At 33.8% G+C, this 20,727-nt stretch overlaps 1 protein-coding gene across 1 annotated transcript in view; it reads left to right on the top strand.

Moving 5' to 3' along the window:
* The window catches only part of LOC113076289 (kelch-like protein 29), a 115,528-nt gene that overhangs the window by 24,041 nt on the left and 70,760 nt on the right, over positions 1–20,727 (top strand). Inside the window, exon 4 of the mRNA XM_026248950.1 lies at positions 17,347–17,485. Coding sequence (XP_026104735.1) covers positions 17,347–17,485 — 139 coding nt within the window. The remainder of the gene's footprint in view (positions 1–17,346; positions 17,486–20,727) is intronic.

Here is a 20,727-nt window from a genome sequence, read left to right as displayed (position 1 = left end):
GACATATTCAAGGCATATTTTTCTCTCATATCATTCCACAGGCCAGATTGGACTTCCCCAATTGCTGTAGTTTTGTATGTTTGCATGTTGGTTGACTGCACTAGTAAATCTGTGTGACAGTACAGCGAAATACTGCTGCTGCAATCAGCTTCAATAACATTTATTGCTATTCATGGGATCCGGAAGCCTTTTCCAGCAAACCCGTGGTGTTTAGCAGGATGAATGTGCTCTTTAAAATGTGAAGACCTCAGTTGTGGCTGCATCGTTATTCAGATTTCCCTCCAAAAAGATTGAATGGGTTGTATGTTTGATTGCGGACACATCTTGCCGGCGTGTCATGATGGGAAAACATTCATATTTATCACATTTAAATGTTGCACCTGTTTGTGAATGCCGAGCGGGTTGTTTAAAAGTGCAGTGTTTGGGACTAGTCTGACTGTTGAATGCAGGAAGCAATTTTGACATTTTGCTATCTGTCAATGGAAGGAAAATATCTGGTTTGTGATTATCTAGTGGTGCTGTTACTCCTTTGGCATTGGGTTAGCATATGATGTTTATGGGGGTCTGTGCTCACGTTATTAATTTAGCAAAAAAGATCAATTATGCATTCAACGTCCGTTTGCTAAACCTTAAAAATGACTCTGTATACGCAATGAAAAGTCATACATCTTTATTGCATTGCATTTGGATGGAGGAAGGAGTGGATGCTATTTACTTCCCTGATCAACATCGGTAAAAGGTGGAATGAAGATGAGAGGGTTAATTGTGGTTTCTGTGCCGTCTGCTGGTGGAGACTGTGCTCGGTGTATCCATATCAGAATTTATTAGCAAAGATTTCATGTGAAGGCTAAAATGAAGAAGTTTTTAATGAGCTTTAATGGAAAGTCAAACAGCCTGAAATATTTTGCTCACGAGTGTGTTTCGAAGATGGTGTTACAGTGAATTTGGGCGTGAGGTTATACTGTGTAATTTGTGTTAACATTGTGTTTTTAAATGATCAAATAAAATAAACGTTTAATAAAGTTTTATTATGATAATCTTACATATTAATAATGTCATCAGAAATGAATTAAATGTAATTTTTAAATGAAATTAAGTCAAATATATAATTAATTTATTATTAATTAATTAATATATATATATATATAATTAATTTATAATTAATAATTTTTAATATATAAAATTTGTAGGATTTTCTTTTTGAAGAAGAATTTTTTTGTTGTTGTTGTTCAGCAAGGACACATGCTGAAATGTCACAGTAAAGACTTTCACATTGTTGCACATGATTTCTATTTCAGTTCAATGTTGATCATTTGAACTTTCTATTTTAATCAACTGTTTCCACAAAAATATAAAGCAGTACACAGTTTTCAACATAATAATGATAAGTGATAATGATAAGAAATCTTTCTTGATCAGCAAATGGTCGTATTAGAAGGATGTGACATTGAAGACTGGAGTAATGATGCTGAAAATTAGCATTTCATCACAGGAAAAGTTACATTTTACAATATATTGTCTCACATGACATGCAAGAAAAAATAAATAAATTGTGCGCACGATTTACTTATTCGTTCCCTCAGTTTACTAAAACGTGCACACGATTACTATTGCGTTCGCTCGATTTGCGAAATCGTAAATCGAGGTAACAAATTAGTAAATCTTGCGCAATTTATAATCGAGTGAACGCAATAGTAAATCGAGGGAATGCTATAGTAATCATATGCACGTTTTAGTACATTGAGGGAACGAATTAGTAAATCGTGCACACGATTTAACATTATATTGTTTCCTGTGTGTCATGTGCAGTGCTCCGTAGACGACAGTTATTTTAAATTGTAAAAATATTTCTCAATTTTCACTCCATTTTTAATGAGATAAATGCAGCTTTGGTGAGCATAAAAGACTTCTTTCAAAAACATTTGACTGTAGCGTAGAAAATATATGCTGAAAAGGCCACATATGCTGGTTAGTGTTGGTTTAGTACTAGACTAGCTGAACAGAAGCTATTTAGGCGAGTAAACGACGACAGAAATGAGAGAAGCTTGCTGGGAAGCTTCACCAAAGATAACATACAGTACATATAATTTGCTGTATTTATTTCAGTAGTTACCATTGTTGTGGGCATGACTTTGGACTATTGTGCCTTCCTAAATCATCTCTTTTGATGAAAGTAGTCCATTTGCTATCTCAAACAGGAGTACATAAAGTGGATTATGGGAGGATTACGTGCGGACTCATCCCGGTTGTGTATTATAGTTTCTAGAATAAAGAACAAAGACGAGCCCACGCCAAATCCTCCAATAATCCGGCTGCTTGTTATCCTAATTTCTGAAAGCAGGTGTAAATGCGAGCATGTCTGAGGAGCAAAGAGTCAACGCTAGATCATTATTTTGCCATCATCCATTGAGATGTATTTGGAGCTGGAGTGGAGGTTGGTGTGAGCCTCTTCCTGTTATGTTTCTTAAGAAGGGAGCAGCCCTCTGTGAGCCATACATTACGTCCCCTGCAGTTAATATGCAGTCGGCAGGAGAGCTCATTAAGATTGATCATTCGCCGACCGCCTCCTCCGTTCCCAAACTCTGCCGTGCCTTCATTAATCACTCGCCTTTCAAGATAACACTCCGCGTCGCCTGACAGGTTCGCTCCGAGACACGGAGCCGTGGCCGGGAAACTGCAGCCGCTCTCTCTCACGGCATGTCCACAAACTGTCACCAACTCCTCTCAGATTTGCTTTCTTTCTTTCTCTTCTCTTTATCTTTATCTTTCTCCTTCTCTGTTTGTTTGTCTTTCATTCATTGTCTTGATGTTTTATAAAACACTTTATAGTCTGCTTTGTGCTCTTGTAAATCATTGTAACATTTTTCTTATTGTTGCACCTTTAAGTGTATAATTAAATCACATAATAAAGACCCGATATCATTTATTGTTAAAAGGTTTTACTTTTTGGAGATTTAATATTTAATTTTGGTGTTTACGTTTGTAAAATTCTAACCTGAAGTATTAACTGTTTGTGAACGATGAGAGCTCAAATCATGCAGCTTATTAAGGAAGGATGAGCTTTTACGTTAATGAAAATTTATATTTATTTATCTATTTATTTATGTTTTCCTGGAACTAAATCAGCGTATTAGAATGATTTCAGAAGGATTTTGTGACACTGAAAACTGGAATAAAATATTGCTAAAAATTCCGCTTTGCATCACATGGATAAATAAATAATAAAATAAAATAGAAAACAGTTCATTTAAATGGTAATATTTTGCAGCATTAATGTTTTTACTGTATTTTTGATATAATAAATGCAGTTTTGGTGAGAGGTTTTTTTCACAAACATAAAAGAATTAATGTAAAAAATACATGTAATTAAATTTAATTAATGATTAATTAATGAAACATTTTTATTAACGGCAATTAATGTAATGTAAAAGGTCTTGAGTAATATACGTATGCACACTTTATATATTTTTTTTATTTGTTATATTTTCTTTTATAAAACTTTCTAATAATTATGATGACAAAGTATTATATTTCTGCTTTTTTATATAAAGATTGGTATATTTATGTATATATACGTATTTCATTGTACTCTGTATTTCTGAAACCGGTCATGCCCATCATTTATTTAAAGAGCTGTTTTAAGCAGGGTGCTTAGCCGATGAGACGTCTGACAGGGGACTTGATGAGATTAGCCTCTGGAAAACAAGAGCCGAGGTTTTCCTGTGACATTTGGGCGTGAAACCACCTTTCCCAAACCAACCTCTGCTCTCGGTTGCATCAGACGGCTTTTTTAAAAAGTTCACACTTGAGTGCCGCTGACGTGTGTCCAGCCCTCACAGTCTCATTATCAGAAGGGTAAGAATCGAGGTCAGAGAAAATTGATGCCAAACTAGTTCCTTTCATTCTCACCAGGAGACGAAGTGACATTCAGACTGCGGCTCGCAATCAGAGCGGTCTCGTTTGCATATGCACCGAGGACGTTTTTTGTAACCAATCAAATCAGGCCTCTCCTTCCTGTGGGAGCGCTCACATCGGGGTGCAGACGGAAGCCAGCGGGTGAACCCGCCCCCTTCTCAGCAGGAAGTCTTGGAGGAAGTACAGTGTGGAGATGGAGGATGGGCTGCACCGCTCATTATACAGCAGCAGATATTCAGGACAGCCTCGTGCGCTGAAACACAATCACTTCAAGGGATTCCCAGCACACATACTGTAGACTGTTTGTGTCCTAATCGATTTGATGGAGGTGTAAGGTGAGCAGGAGGTGTTTTGTCAGGGAGTTGTAATTGGCTGAGGTTAGATGTGTGTATGTGGATAAGGGTTCGCTCACTGCTGTTACATTAAAAGTATTGAAAATGTTTGTGCTGAATTTTTAGGCAATAATTGCTGTAAGGTTTAACTTACCTTAGACTTTCACTGTATTTCTTATTTAGACAATGACAAGAAAATGAATAGAGTGGAACCTCACAGGATGAAGAGAAAGAGTTAAAGAGTTAGCTGACATGAGGGTGTCTGCCCGAAGGGATTTATTCATTATTTTGATCTTTTTTTAATGGTTCAACTTAGTGTACTGATTCATGAAATCCCAAATCATAAGTAATTGTGACTTTTTATCTCAGAATTGTAATTATTCTTAAAATGTAGACTTTATTTCTAGCGATTCTGAGAATAAATGTCAGAATTGTGAGATATAAACACATGATTCAGATGATTTTCACAATTAATATATCACAAATTTTAGCTTAAATCTTGCAATTCTGGCTTTTTTTTCAGAATTCTATATACATTCCCTATCATTTAATAAAAACATTTAAAACTTTTTTTTTCTCTCACAATTCTGACTTTATTTCTCATTATTCTGACTTTTCTTTGCAGAACTGTAAATTTATATCTCACATTTTGGACAGTTATACGTATATTGCAAGTCTGATTTAATATCTCACGGTAAAAAAAGAATTAAGTCAGAATTGTGAGAATAAGCATTCATATTCCTGCAGTCCGTAATGAGCTCCTGTCAAATCCATGGACTAACACAAACCCTAATACTCTGAGTTAATTTTTGTTGTTTTCCTGCTGGAAATTGTCACTTTCTGGAAATGGAAATAATGTTAGTAAGTTTCTTTATGACTGTTAGGTGAACATACTGTACTATAGAAGTGAATTTCAAGTTGGTGTGAGCAGATAGTGTCATTATTGTCATGTCCTCGGGTGCTGCACGAAATTGTAACATAAAAAAAAAAACCTGTTCATTAAAGCAATGTTCCAGTTGCTTCTTTATTTTGTTTTGTCTTTATGAAAATTTTCAAATGAAATGTTTTCTTGCAAATGTTGCTTTAAATGCTGTTTAATTGTTTAACTAACAAGAGCCCAGTTGTAAAATTGTTATGTGTGATTGTCACTAAGGTGTTTATTTTAACTTCGAGTTGGTTGCAATCATCTGCAGTTCCTTAAAGGGACAGTTCACCCAAAAATGAAAATCCTGTCTTTACCCACCCTGATGTCATTTTGTTTGAAACTTTCCGATTACAAAAAGATACTAGAAAATGTATAATGAAATATTGGTTTACCGATTTTAGCCTGTTAGACAAAAAGCAAAAGTGACAAGATCTGCTCAAACCAAATCAATTCAAATTCTCTTCTGTGTTTCTGACAGTGTGTAAGAAACGAACTAATGTGATTTCCATCTTTCATCTATAATTGAGGATATTCAGATACGTATGATGGGTTCATGAAACTGCATAACAGGGATGATCTGGGTATATAATAGTGTGCAATATATTATGGAAGAATCTGTCTGTAACAGGAGCAGATGCTGGTACACACAGTGCCAATGACGCGTGCATTTCTCCACTAATGAGAGCACACGTAATTAGGGATCGAGAAACAAAGGCAAGCGAATGGCAGAGTAATGCAAGTATAACTCACACATGTTCACTTATAGCACATGCATGAAGACTTCAATCTGTCATTCCATAGTTTAGAAAAGCTTTGCATGATGTACGCAGTTCAATAGCAGTGGAAATCTTTCATGATCGTTCACGTTGTGTTTGTAAAGCGACTAGCATGGGCTCCACACCTGCTAAAATACATGTTGGAAAAAAATATCATGCTTTATTGCTTAAATATACATATTTCCGCAGCATGAAATGTTTTGTATTGGTACTAGGCTCAAACATTGTAGAGCTTTTACACCCGCACGGTAGAAATAAATTGATCCCCTTGTGCTTTTCAAAGATAATCCATAATTGCCATCACTGGCGGTTCATTAGTAGTGCGGCTACAGTGAACACGTTCAGATAATAACTATTTTTGTTGTGGCTTCTCCGGTAACTGTGCAAAGCAAATTCCCTGGCCGCTAAAGCATGGCGCTTCTCAGAAACATGGACAGAAAGCATTTTCCCGGCATTATCATTGCTCAATTTGAATGCATCTGTTGAAATAAGGCAAAGCATAGGTGTGAAATATGCTTGCTTGGACATATTTTATGATGCAGACGCTGGAGTCAGCACTATGTTTGTAGTGAGCTCTATGATGTGTAACAGTACATGAAATGAAAGGCAACGATGTGCAGATTCCAAATTCTTGTTGGCTAAAGCGTAATAAAATAACTCATGTAGTAAATGGACATGATGGTGTGACGGATTTAAAAGGATTCTCTATATTTTAAGGCACGGCTGTTTTGCATTTGTTTTATTCAGACCATGTGATGTGTTGTGTCATTTCAGTACTCTTGTGCTATGCTGAGTATCGTTTGCCTAATTTGTTGTTTACAGTCATTTTAAAAGTTGCTTGTAAATCTCTCATTATGCTATATTGTTGCAAAATCATATTTTCTTTCAATTAGGACACGTTTTGTATTTCTTTTTGAAACTGGTTGATTGCAGTCCTCATTGATCAGAGCCAAACACCTCCGTTTTTGACCGAAAAGTGTTATTTTCTGATCATTTCACTAAAAAAACGGAGGTCTCAAAAAATCAGTGAGACATTTGATCAATCAGCTCTGAAAAGGAACACAAAACCTGTTCTAAAATTTTCTAAAGTGAAAGAAAATACTGCTAAAAAGATTGAATCCAGTATTAGTTAATAACATAATATAATGAGACATTTTTAAGCATTGTTTTAGGCTCGTCTTTTTTTAATTGTAAGCCACAAGTTATTGAGGTAGAAAAGTACAAAAATTATAATATATATATATATATATATATATATATATATATATATATATATATATATATATTATTACCAAAAGATTGTGTGATCGATGCCAGTAAGTTTGGTAAATTTAGTAATACATTTGTAAAATTTGGTCATATTAAACAGTATTTTCAGGGAAAAGAAAATCCTGTGTGGGGTCAGAATGATCCAAACGTGTCCATTACTGTTAGCAGATATGATTCAATAAAAGACATGATCTTAAAATGTAGTTCTCAGATATCATCTCAAAATACTGTTCACTGTTAATATTGCAAATACTTTCTTATCTGATCCTTTGTGGTGTATGCGCTCTCACACACACATCTGAGTGTGACTCATGCAGTACAGTGCAGTGGATATAGAATATATTCAGTATATTTGTAGTATTATGTGGGAGCCCAAGGGTTTTGAAAAGGTTGTAGTTCATATGGATGTCTTCGATTTTCCTCCATATGAATAAAGTGTAAGCAGGCTGTAGCTGTAAAATGGTCAAAAGAATATGTTGAGCATTCCCCTAAAATGCTAATCTAATATCTTTATTAGAAATTATGAGAATGATATATTTATTTATTTCTCTATTGCTCTATTGTTGCAAAGCAATAAGATTCAATTGTGAGAGCAAGATTAGAAGTAATTAGAAGCGCCACGGTTTCAATCGCGCTGATCTCCAAAGCAGGTTTTGTTTTGGGCAGACCCAGGGGTCACCAGTAAATGATTTCACAACACACAGTTGTTCTCTGAGATTTAATGGAGTTCAAATTAAGCACTGGCATGAGATCTTGATATCTGTGCCACTTGCTGAAAATGTTGATTGAAAATTTAATGTTTTATTTTTTTATTTTTTTAATAGACAATAATTACATGTATGTAAATATATACATATGATTCTTTTCTAGATCTAAAAAAAAAATGCTTAAATATTTCTCCATGCATATATGCATTTATTTGAAATTGCCTTTATTTTTATTAATTGTTTGTTTGTTTGTAACAGTGAAAAACTGTTACTGTATGGTGACTTGTTTCTGTTATGGGGTTAAAAATAACTACATAAATAACTGTATATTATATTACTTTATATATTTACCGGTTTATATCTTTATATATTCATTCTGAGTTTATATCTTGCAATCCTGGCTCTTTTTTTGACTGAATTTTGAGATCATGAGATTAAAATAATCCAAATAGACCTAGCTTTTTTAATTTGGTCTTCTATTTTACTCTCTATACTGCACTGTTTTACATTATTGGTTATGTTATGTTGTTTTTTGTTGTTTTATGTATAACAAATGTAATATATTGTGTAAAGTTAAAAACTACTGTTTCCTTTTGATATGTTTGGTTAATTGCCCTAAATTAACATTATAATTTGACAGCACTATAGTTTTGTTTTGAAAAATATTTACAGTAGGTAAACACATTTAAAACATCATATGCTGTAGAAAACTAGTTTAAAATATTGCTGAATTTTGGTGGTTAATTCACATTTTGGATCAAACTTTAAATCAATGTAAATGATAGAAACGTTTGAAACATTTGGTGGACATTTTTGTAAAATAATCGCACAATATCCCTGCACCAGAATTGACATTAACTGAGGAAAATGCTTTGAATAAAAAAAAAAAAAAAAAAAAAAAACATGCAGTGTTCAAAATCATTTTATTTATTAAATTTAGAATAAATGCTTGGCTGAAAATAGGATTCTACGTTGTTGTTGTTTTTTTTTAATCTATTGTCTCCATAAACCTTTTCTGGAGACATTTGAAAGTGACTAAATTGAAGGGAGGTGCTGATGTTCTGGCAAGCATGCCGTTTTTATTGTTTACATTTTTTTATATATTTATTTTTTTAAACTTCCTTTCTGGCATAATGTGACAAGTACACAAGAAACGCAAGTGGTTTCTTCCAAAGCATAATGTGTCGGTGGATTATATATATATATTTTTTTTTCAGCAACAAGGGAAGGAAAAAGGATTGAGAGAGAATTAGCATACTGTACTCCTACTGCTTTGTTCTGAACCGAGATGCAAACATATTCAACATTGAACCTAAGGACCAGCCCATCAAATATGATTTAACACTTTAAACTGATCTGGGTCTCTGTGTGTGTGTGTGTGTGTGTACATTGGTAAGTTGTGGCCATGTGCCGAAAATAATTGCTTATTCCATGAGCTAATTGCTGCGATTAATTCAGTTAATGAGTTCCTGAATTAGTCAGATAAATGCATTTGCTTGTGCTCGAGTGTGTGTGTGTGTGTGTGTGTGTGTGTGTGTGTGTCCATGCTTTGCTTGTCAATTATGAATTTTCGTCACGATTAGCCTCTCCCTCAACCAAGATGAATCTGTATTGGAACATAGCATTGCCTTGTAAACCAGTTTATTTTTAATTTACAGGGTGCTCAACCAAAAGAGGGCCAAGAGCACTAATGAGAAATATCTGCACACTTTAAGATGTTTTATTTGGAGTTCTCATGTCACACAACTTCACATTTGCAAGCTAATCCGTTCATTCTCGATTCACTTACATTATTAAGCTTCTTTTGACATATGATTAAATGCATGTTTTTTGCTTGTGTAAAAGGATTTTTATAGTAGTTTTCCTATTTTTGAAAACTTCTTCAAACTGCTTCATCTATGTTTAAACATTTATCACCTATCCTGGAGTAAAGAGCCTTGATCAACATTGTAGTGGATTTTTCTGTCATTGGAGAGGATGATCTTTGGGAGTGATGGTAATGACATTTCTCACTTTTTTGATGATGGAGAAAACTTGGGCTTGCTTATGTTGCTCATGTTAGGAAGTGCCGAAGACTGTGGAATTAACCATTTAAAAAAAAACGAACAAAAAAAGATGGATTGCTACTTAATTTTATTTTAATATATTAATTAAATATTTGTAATGTTATTCGGGGGTGAACATTTATTTGTATTAATTTATAAAATAATATCTGTCTATATAATTAATTTTTATAATTATTATAGTTTTTTTGCTAAATAGACTAGTATGGAATAAATAGAATGTAATGGCCCTGACTGTAACACTTTATATATAAATTAACAGTCATCACTAACTGTGTTTTGTCACAATCTATAAAGTTTAATCCAGCAGGAAAAGCAGATCAGCTGTGACTGATGGAAATAACCCCATTTCAATGAGTTGAATCCAAACGAGATTGCAGAAACGCTTTAAATTACCCATCAGGCCTCTTGCATTTGTGGTTTCAGTACTTTTCCAATCTCAGAGATTCTTCTTCTTTTAATATCGGTTGACTAGATAATATTTGACTTAAGTATGTTGAGTGCTTCTATATATCTGTGAAGACGAAACGTAATAAAATGTGGTTAGAGTTCAGCTAGGAGTCCTGGTTCATGTATTTTATATACTGGATTTTAGCAGAGTATATATATTTATTATGTCCATGGCTGTAGAAGGAGTTTGTCATTATTCTGAGCGGTCAGGGAATATATTTCACATCACAGCTCTGTGAGTCAGATAGTAAATCAAATCGTGATCTTTGAACTCGAACTGACAACCCTGCTGCTGCCACAGTAACCTGGATGGATTTTATTGGTGGCTTTTGCCACCACAGTTCTGTTTTTGTAAGGCCATCTGTGTGTGCGTGTGTGTGTGTGTGTGTGTGTGTCAGTATGTAGCTTGAAGTGACACTGTGCTGGTCTTGGACTCTGGGTTTTGGAGACGAGAGCACAGACTCCTGACAGGCATCTCCTCCTGTATAAGACGAGGCCAAGGATCATTTGTCCAGTGAGGCATACAGCACAGATTCACTGCCTCAGAATCGCTGGTAACATGTCCCTGGATAGTCAACTGGAAAGAAACAGGAGTAATCCACGGAGCTGCTGGAATCTGCTGCTATTCAAAGCTGAAAGAAGAAGGAAAAAACAAATAGGGATTTTCAAATCTATCTATCATCAGGTTATTTTATTTTATTTTATTTTGGTATTTCTCTAATTACATTTTACATTGAGTAAGTTAAAACTAGGAATGTCAGTTTAACATGTTAAAGAGCATTTACTTGTTTTTAAGTTTGTATTATATTATTTTATTTTCTGTTGTTTTTTCCAAGTAAATTTTTAACTGAGTAAGTTAAAACTACTTAATTTAACATTAATGTAGAGCATTAACATGTTTGCATTTTATTTTATTAAATTTTTACTTTATATTATATAATATAATATTTTATTTTATTATTTAGTTTTTTTTAATCAAATTTTACATTAAGTTAAAACCAGCAATTATCACCATGTTTAGAGCATTAATTTAATTTAATTTTATCTTTGAATCTTAGCTTTACGCATTTACTGATCATTTAGTTAATATACAATATACGCTTAATAAAACAGCAAATATGTTAAAAATCTTTACACTTTACATTACATTAAAATTTTACCAATGTTATGTGCAAAAATAATGATAGATATTTTACTAATGTTATATTCAAAAGAAAATCACAGATATTTTACTGATGTTATATTCAACAGAAAATCATCATGAGGTTACATCTAAAAATAAATGACAGATAGTTTCTCCAGGCTTGCTTTCAGTAGGATTGTTCTGCAGTGCTTCATGAATCGTCCTCCCCTCCCTTGCATTCGCAAATGGACTCTTCCCCAAATGTTGTTGTTTTTGTCTTATTTGTAATGGTGACACACTTTACTGGCTTCTGATTGGATGTCATTTTTTTTATTCACTCCCTCAGTAGCTGCCATAGAAATGGCTCTGACATGCCCTACTACACCGTGGATAACAGGAATAAATGTTTAGCTATTGCTTTTTTTTTACATACTTTTTATCCTCCTTACACACACCCCCACAGGGAGGCTTGGATCGGTCCGCTTTACCGATGTAACGAGTCAATCCACGTGTTTAGCAGTTGCCATTTTGGAAAACATGAGCTGCCCAGTGAACCTTAGAATAGCTCAATAATGCATCTGAAAAACTCATCGAAAGGTTGTTGTAGGGCCATTTCATGTCCGTCTTTCCAATGCACTTAAATGGCCATTATATTATTTCCCCCTTTCATCTCGTCCATTCATGGTCTAGTTGAATTGAATTGAAGCGGCTCTGTGTGAGTCTTTGTGTCCGTGAAGCTGTTGCATGTACAGTAAGCTCTCTCTCCCGTCTCGGCCTTGCAGTTAGTCCACTCTCACATGCTGGACTCTTAAAGCCTGAAAAGAAAGACTTCGAGGACCTCTTCTTCTAATACAAAACATTCTGTGCTCTCTGCATTTCTAAAAATTAATCACAGACAAAATCAATGTTATCCATTTTGTTTTGGAGACGTATTAAGTTCTAGATCTTTGTTTTGACCTTACCATTTCCAAACTGAATTATTTGCTGCACTTATTATATCAGATCACAGGTCAAAGATTTATTTAGCACATAAAAATACTTTTAAATGTGTGTATTATGAAATGAATGCAATTGATTTTCTAATTAAAAAAATAAAATAATAATTAATATTTTTCTTTCAGTGTAGTTTTATTCATATTTTAGCTTTTTTCTATATAAAAAATACATTTTGCATACTTTATAAGCATCTGGAGTACTGAAGAAATTAATAAACATCTAGAAATGAAATGTGGATTGTGGATTAAATGTGAAAAACATATTATTAACATTTTCGCCGATTACTATTTTTGTGGAAACCATGTTACCCTAGCATTTGTTATGAATATGTATTTTATGAATATTTTTTTTTTTTTAGCATTGATGCACATTGATCAAAAGTAACATTAAAAACATTTGAGATTTTAATTTAATATAATTACTGTTCTTTTTGTTCATCAATGTTTTCCAAAAAAAAAAATGCATGCAGTAAATACTTTTTTCAACACTGATAATAATAACCGTTATTAATAACTTAGTGCCAGCGTTAATTTATAAGTCAGACAAATAAAATAATTCAAATAAATAAATACATAATAAGAAATGGAAGAAGAATAATTAATAATAGTCTTATCATTATTAATTCGTTTCTTTTTTGTGGAAACTAATAAACTTTTTTTATATAAATACTTATTTTATGAATACTTTTATAGATGCAAAATAATCTTTTATCATTATTATGATCATCATCTGTTTTAGTTTGATATTTTCTTTCAAAACAATTGTGGTGTATTTATCAAAGCAGTGAACAGACAGGCATCCCAGAGTCTGTGTTTTTCTCCACAGTGCATTATTGGATTATTGAACTTTCTCTGTTTATTTGTGGTTAATGGACTGAAACCTGCTGATTGGCTGTTTAAGTCCACTGAGAGGCCAATCAGGTGAGAGGTGAGAGCAGCACGGCTGATGACCTGCGAGCGAGACATGCCTGACCATGAACCCTATACATTCATGAGACTTTGTTTTTCGTGCTCCATTAGTTTCCTCCTCCCTCCACATGACCGCCGCATGCTACAGGAGACACACACCTTCAGAATGGAGATTTTAGCATTAGTTCAGCACCGACAAAGAAAGTAGGTTACTGTTGCACCATTTTCTGCAAGACAGCCAATTATTTTCCCATTACATGCACAACACACTCTGTAATTTCCAGCGTGTGTTCAAACCATCGAATCACATATAATCATCTCCACTACCTCAGTGTGCCTCTCAGGTTGGGCAGAGGGGCTCAGAATTCACCTGCCATGGGATGTTTGGTGGCCAGTGCTAATGATCGCTGTTCCACGGAGAGCCGCACCGTATAATTAGCTTTTCCATCAGCTTTTCTGCCGCGTCCAGCGACCTTGCGGGTGAACCATTGTTTACTGACAACTCTAGGTGGTCCTGTCGAGCTCTTTCACCGTCGTTCTTCGGTGAATTGGGTGTCATGTGCAGAGCTGGAGATTGGATGTGAAAGCCATGTCATTTAACGCGCATTTCTATTGCAATCCCCATATATACACACACATACATCTTCTAAAATAAAACTTGTGTTATATGGAGCACATGCATTTACATTATTCAAATATATATATTTTTTAATTCTAATCAAAGAACAGCTGTCAGTTCGGCATTGCTAATTAGCAGAGGACGGTTTTAGCACTGCTTTTCATAATACATAATCTATGTTTGTAGCTTAATAAAAAACTATTTTGTGTTTATTTTAATGCACACAAAATCCAGCTATTAATTACATTTTAATAATGATATTTCTTTCTGAATATTGTTACATTTATACTTTTGCTGTTTTACATTGTTTTAGCATTGTTTATTGCTTAAATTGTCCAATAAATACATTTGCAACTTTAGATTTTAGAAAACTTTAGAAAATACTTTAGATTTTTATATCATGAAATGTTTTGCATGTTTAAATTAAATTAAAATGAAATTAAATGTCATATATAATTCACACAGTAAAATATTATGGGTTTTTAAATAGCTTTTAAGTGATGCAAAGTCCATTTAGCTGTTTTTTCTTTGTTCATCAATTCAGTTTAACCGTAAACAACTGTTTTATAAAAAAAAAATTAATAATGGTTCTATCTCTAAATCTATTTTTTTGTGTGTTTGATAGCACAACAGTTTTTTTTTTTTTGAATTTGTAAAACAAAAAAATCAATTTTGTGAATCATAAGTATTGTATTGTAATCTGTAGTATATATATATATATATATATACACACACACATACACAATATGTGCATTTATATAAAAAAAACTATTTTATTAGAAATATTGTATTGCAATCTGTGTATAATATATATATATATATATATATATATATATATATATATATATATATATATATATATATATATATATATATATATGCACATAAAAATTGCATTTATATTTGTGTATTTATGCATTTAGTAAATAGCTTAAATTGTTCGATAAATCCCAAGAAATTTGTAAATTTCAGAATGGCTTCATATTATGAAATGTGTTGCATGTCAACTATAATTCAGACTGTAATATACTGTGGGCTTTTAAAAGCTTTTTGGCAATTAAAATTCCATTTAACACATTTAAATTTTTTAAATATTTTTATTTATTTATTTATTATTTAGCCTATTGATTCATTCTGAACCGTAAACAACCAGGCCTCAGTGTTGGAGCGTCAGTAAATCAGCTGCTTTCTTTGTCATTTCAGTGTAATTTTAGACGGCCCTGAGATTCATTGTGTTTGGTTTTCTAAAGCTGAAGTGGCCGCTGTGGCTCAAGGCTCTCATTATCGTTCTGTGTGTGTGTGTGTGTGTGTGTGTGTGTGTGTGTGTGTGTGTGTGTGTGTGTGCGCGCGCTGCGTTAATGTAGTTGTTCATTTCGGTGATGTGTTTACAATGCTGTTCCATTTGCTTTAGCGCTGCAGATCAAATTGATTTCTGAAATAGTGCATTGTTTCTAATAATTTGATTCGCTTCTCCCTGCAGTCGGATCTTCACAGTTGTCTTGCGATTTTATGAGTGATTCAGATAGTTAACAGATATAAATGATATTATGTCCATAAACTGTAGAACATGGCTTTGTTTGGTAAAAATGCTTTAAATTGTTTAAATTGATGCTAGCTGTCTTCACGGTCTATATCAGAAACGCTAGGATGAAAACTGAGGTAATTTTCTGTATTCACAGAACGTCTCCACATGCCTTTGTTCCCAAATCTTGACTACATGATGTACTTTGACTAAGTTCTCGCTTTGCCAGATCAAACAAACGGCTTGTATCGGCTGTAAAATCAACCAAGAGACACATTCACTCAGTATGAGCCGTTATTCATGAAAATTCACAGATTTGGACCATTAGGCTGTGGAAATAAACAGTCGACGGTGCTGGGGAAGTGGCATGAATTAGCCGATGGTGAATCACAATAACACATTGCATAAGGACTTGTGTAACGTGTTGTCAATACAGTGTGTCAAAACGAGGAATATTTTTGAATTGTAACAGCTGAAATATGTTGTAGCTGTCACGGATTGCGAAACAGAAAGCTGCTGTTGCATAAAGAGACAAGATGGCTGTCTGAAGCATTGACCTTACGCTGGCTCTCTGTTGGAGATGCTTTGCGAGGTCCGCTCGTCAGAATCGCTTTATAGATCCTATAGGACTTCTGCCTCGGTATCTGTCTGTTTACATCTGCTGCTTGATTGTGCGTGAATATTCCCATGATTCTGGTAAACATGTCAACCAGATCTGCAGGAATATTCATCTGATTTTACTAGCAAATCTCTATATACTCTATATATGTTTTGCACTTGATCTGTATAAACGTTTTACACTTTATTTTTTTATTTTCAATTGCTGCTTTTTTATCAGTGCAGTGTTTCCCCCTTGCTTGATTTCAAACAAACTTTTCTTTTGTTTTTGGTTAATGAAGATCAGAGAGCACAGGTATTTTTTAAGGAATTGAATGCATTGATGAATTGAAAGTGTTTTGCACCGTGTCTGCTGAGGTTTGTCTCTCTCTTTGAAGCTTTCTGTTGGTTTCTGGCCTGTTTTGCTGATATTATGATTTTATGGTCTTAAACTCTCAGCGCCAGTGTTTGCAGTGAATAGAAACTGCATTTATTTGGAACGAAATACCATACGGATGTATTTAAAATCAAGTTTTCAACATCACATTTGTTTTCCTTTCTTATAATTCACAAAGAGAATTTAAAAAAATCATGCATCCAGGTTGTTGAATAGAAAATGTAATATATTTATAAATTACAAAGAATGATCTAGTTAGGTTTTTGACACACATTAATCATCATTTCTGCTGTGTAGTTCTCCTTGTCCTAAAATACAGACAATACGGTTTTTCTATCTAGTATTGTTAAAAAAAAGCCAATGTACCCCAAGGAATATGATAATAAATCAATGGTTTGGGCAGAAAATGTATTTTTAATTTTTGCCAGTATTGTGCACACTTATTCTTGCTCATATAGGTCAGTCAGTTCCTATTTTTATTCTTTCTAAAGCTGTGAAATATGGCATTGTGTGTTTGCATCTTCTAATCTGAATCATTTCTGCTTGATGTCTAATGTGAATTGTTTATTCTGCTTCTAATGTGTCCATAAAGTGTTGCATTTTTATTCGATGCCGAATAAATTCTGATTTGATCTATGCCACTGTGGTGATATTTGCCACTGTCTGCTTTTGTTGATGCATCTGTTCCAAAAAAAGCTGAATTCTAAACACGTGTTTGGCATTGTCTGTTTCTTCTTTGTTCTACAGAGATGTTGAAGGAGCTGAACCAGCAGCGCAGAGAGAAAGAGTTTACAGACCTGAAAATTATAGTTGAAGGCAAAGAGTTTGAAGTCCACCAAAATGTTCTAGCTTCCTGCAGCTTGTATTTCAAGGACCTGGTGAAAAGGTTTGCCTTCCTCCCTTCCCACCAGCCGTTGATCCAATCTGTTCTTTTTGTAGGGCGCATATTTGTCATTTTTTTTCCCTCCCTCTGTTTCTCTCTTGCAGGTTTGTAGGAAGACTTTGGTTTCTATCACAGGGCCAGCAGCCATTCACCGTTTCGCTCAAATGAATGTATCTAAAATTGGGAAAAAGGTCAACCCTTTTCTTTCTACCTTTTCTTCCCCCCATTTTAGAACACATTAACATTAATTTCCATTTTTGTAAGCAGAGAATGTGTTCCATGATTGAGGGATCTTAAAAAAGAAATCACAATAGGCATTCAAATCATCCCCCTCTAAAATACTATGTTGTGCATTCTGGAAAGTGTGCTCTAAAAGCAATGTGCTATCTGTCACTATTTTGACTATGGGATGAGCTTTGTCAGCCATTTTATCAGCAAGCGTATGGTCTTCATAGGGCATAAAAGTTCCCCATTCATATGTTAAACATTCACGGTGGGTGCATTGAATGGTAGGAGCCGCATTCAGAGTCGCAAACAATGAGATGAGCTGAGCAACTTTCTCCCGAATTGCCATTTACTGTATTTACTCTCTACGAGTCTCTACAGTTTTCCAAATTACACTCTTCTACATCCATTGCCAGATCACTTTTTGAGATTTTTCTTATTAAAATATTTTGCGAGTGCTGCTGGATTTATTATGTGTGTGTGTGTTCGTGTTTGTGTGTGTGTGTGCTCCCATTTAAATTGTTTACTGTGTGTTTTTGAATCTCATTTCCATTATTTAGTGTGTTTTGAATCTCATTTTCATTGTTGGTGACACTATAAACAACAAGCTACTTTTTTTTAAGAGCCAATGAAATTTTGACTTTTTGACATATTGCAAAATAATTTTAAAATTAATAATTATTGGAGGGTTCGTTGTTTTATTAAAATGGCAAACATAGTTGTAACTACAGCAGCTTTAATAAAAAAAATCTTTGAAGTGCAAGACATCTAATTCATCAATAGTTGAATGTTCATATATATATATATATATATATATATATATATATATATATATATATATATATATATATTCCAGTAAAGCATGAATGCATGATATTTTTTTCTAAAGCTTTTTTTTAAAACAACATGGATTACAAAAAGGGTTAATTTATGATGATAATAATCAGAAATGTTTCTTATGCAGAAAATCATCATATTAGAATGATTTCTGAAGGATCATGTGACACTGAAATTTGTATGCTGACAATTCAGCTTTCCATCACAGAAATAAATTCTACAAATCTTAATATATATACAAGTTATACAGTTATTTAAAATTGTAATAATATTTCCCCTTTTTGTGTATTTTATTGCTTTTATTGTATTTTTCATAGACTTTTAAAAAAAACGTACCAACCTCAGACATTTGAATGGACTGTTTGTTTTATTGCTTAAATATGATACTGTACTATATATAAATACATTTAACTTCAACTGAATTTATGCAATAACACTCAAACAGACCTAATTTATATAACCTAACCCTAACCCTAACCCTAACAGTATCATTTTTCTGTATTTATTTTACTGTGGAAAAGATGTATTGGACAAAATCTATCCAATCTCATTTGATTAGCTTTCTCGGTCCTTAGATAAAACAGTGTAGAATAAATACAACAGTTAGCTTAGCACAATTACCTCCAAAATATAGTTACTACAAAAACAGCACTTTGTGTGCACATTTGCACTGCTGTCCCAATATTGAGAGATGTAGTTAGTAGCTTGGCTGTTTTTAAGTGTGTTAGTCCCTGATACTCACTATACATTAGATAGTCCGGGCTGTGAGTGACTGTCCTCAGATGCCCTTTGTTCTTCTTGGCACAGTTGCTAGTTTTTCCCATTCACAATTCATAAGCTTGGTCCGCTGGGCAGGACTCGTCGCCCTGCACTTTCTGTCTGATTCTATTCCACTGAATGCTGAAACTGTCGCGCAGGTACTCTGGATAGATGCCAGTCGCCTTACAGAAAAACCTGAGGAGCCAACTCATCAGAACGCTTATAGGGACTCTAGATGACAGGAACTCGCTGCTTAGGGAAAGATACAATTGTCCTCGTAAACATTGGACCTTTGTAGACGCACGCACACAGGATCCGGTTTCCACTGACCTTGTGTTTGACAGAGGACCTTGCGTGATTGTTTGGTGATATCAGACTGAAGGAGACATGTTTTGGCAGGCGATGTGCACAGATTAGTCTCTCCGGCTCTGAAATTCATAGAGGATTTCATTGTTTCACAAAATCACATTCTGCTTTTTGTTGTAGCTCAGCTTAGGGGACCTGCACTGAAAATGTCACTGTTTCTGTAACTTACATACATGAATAGTCAGTGTTTATCTGTGTTTTTGCCATTTCACAGATGCATTTCATCCAAACCATGCTAATGGCAGGAACAATTTCTCTGAAGCACGCTTGGGTTAAGTGCATTGCTTAAGGGCAAAGTAGTAAAAGAGAAGATTTGTGATCTCAGTACGTCTCCAGGATCTGGGTCACCCTCACCTGAACATGAACCCGTCGAGTTTAAAGCCCAGTTCCTTTAGGTCAACATGAAAAAGCATTCACAAGCCAATTTAAATGCATAATATGGCGTATTTCCAAAGGAAAAAAGGGATTTGTTTGGATTGGCAAAAGATGTTTCTTAATGACGTGTTGAAAGAGAAGGGTTTTAAAAAAAAATGAAAAATATACAGTTTTAAGTACTATTTTATAGTAGCTTTGAGGTTTTTATTTCTTGCATTGAATCAAGAGATTAATCTGTGACAGTTAGATTTTCATTTGATATAATAATTACAGGTCAAAGTTCAAGGTTAAAATAATGGCAGGCCAAAGTTCATCAGACATTGTCAATATAAAATGTTTTTGAACATGCTTGCGTTTTCATTCTCTCATGTTAGCATGCATATGAATAGAAATGAAAGGACACAGAGTCTAGTGTTAGCAAAATGTTAGATATGATTATGCAATGTATTTAGGTTAAAGAGTTAAAATAAATTGAAATTCAGATGCATTTAAACTGTAATTGTTTAATAGGAAAGCAAAAGTTGTCAAGGATGATAGATAAAATAAAATAAAATAAAATATAACAATAATATTCAATTCAATTTAATTAATTTATATGGAAAATTTAAAATAATGCGGGACTTTAATTTATAAACATTTTATAATATAAAATTACTCTTATTTTGAAATGTCTGCACTTTACT

This window comes from Carassius auratus, unplaced genomic scaffold, assembly GCF_003368295.1.
Source record: "Carassius auratus strain Wakin unplaced genomic scaffold, ASM336829v1 scaf_tig00019657, whole genome shotgun sequence".
Classification (NCBI taxonomy): Eukaryota; Metazoa; Chordata; class Actinopteri; order Cypriniformes; family Cyprinidae; genus Carassius; species Carassius auratus.
This window is presented reverse-complemented; position numbering and strand designations above follow the sequence as displayed.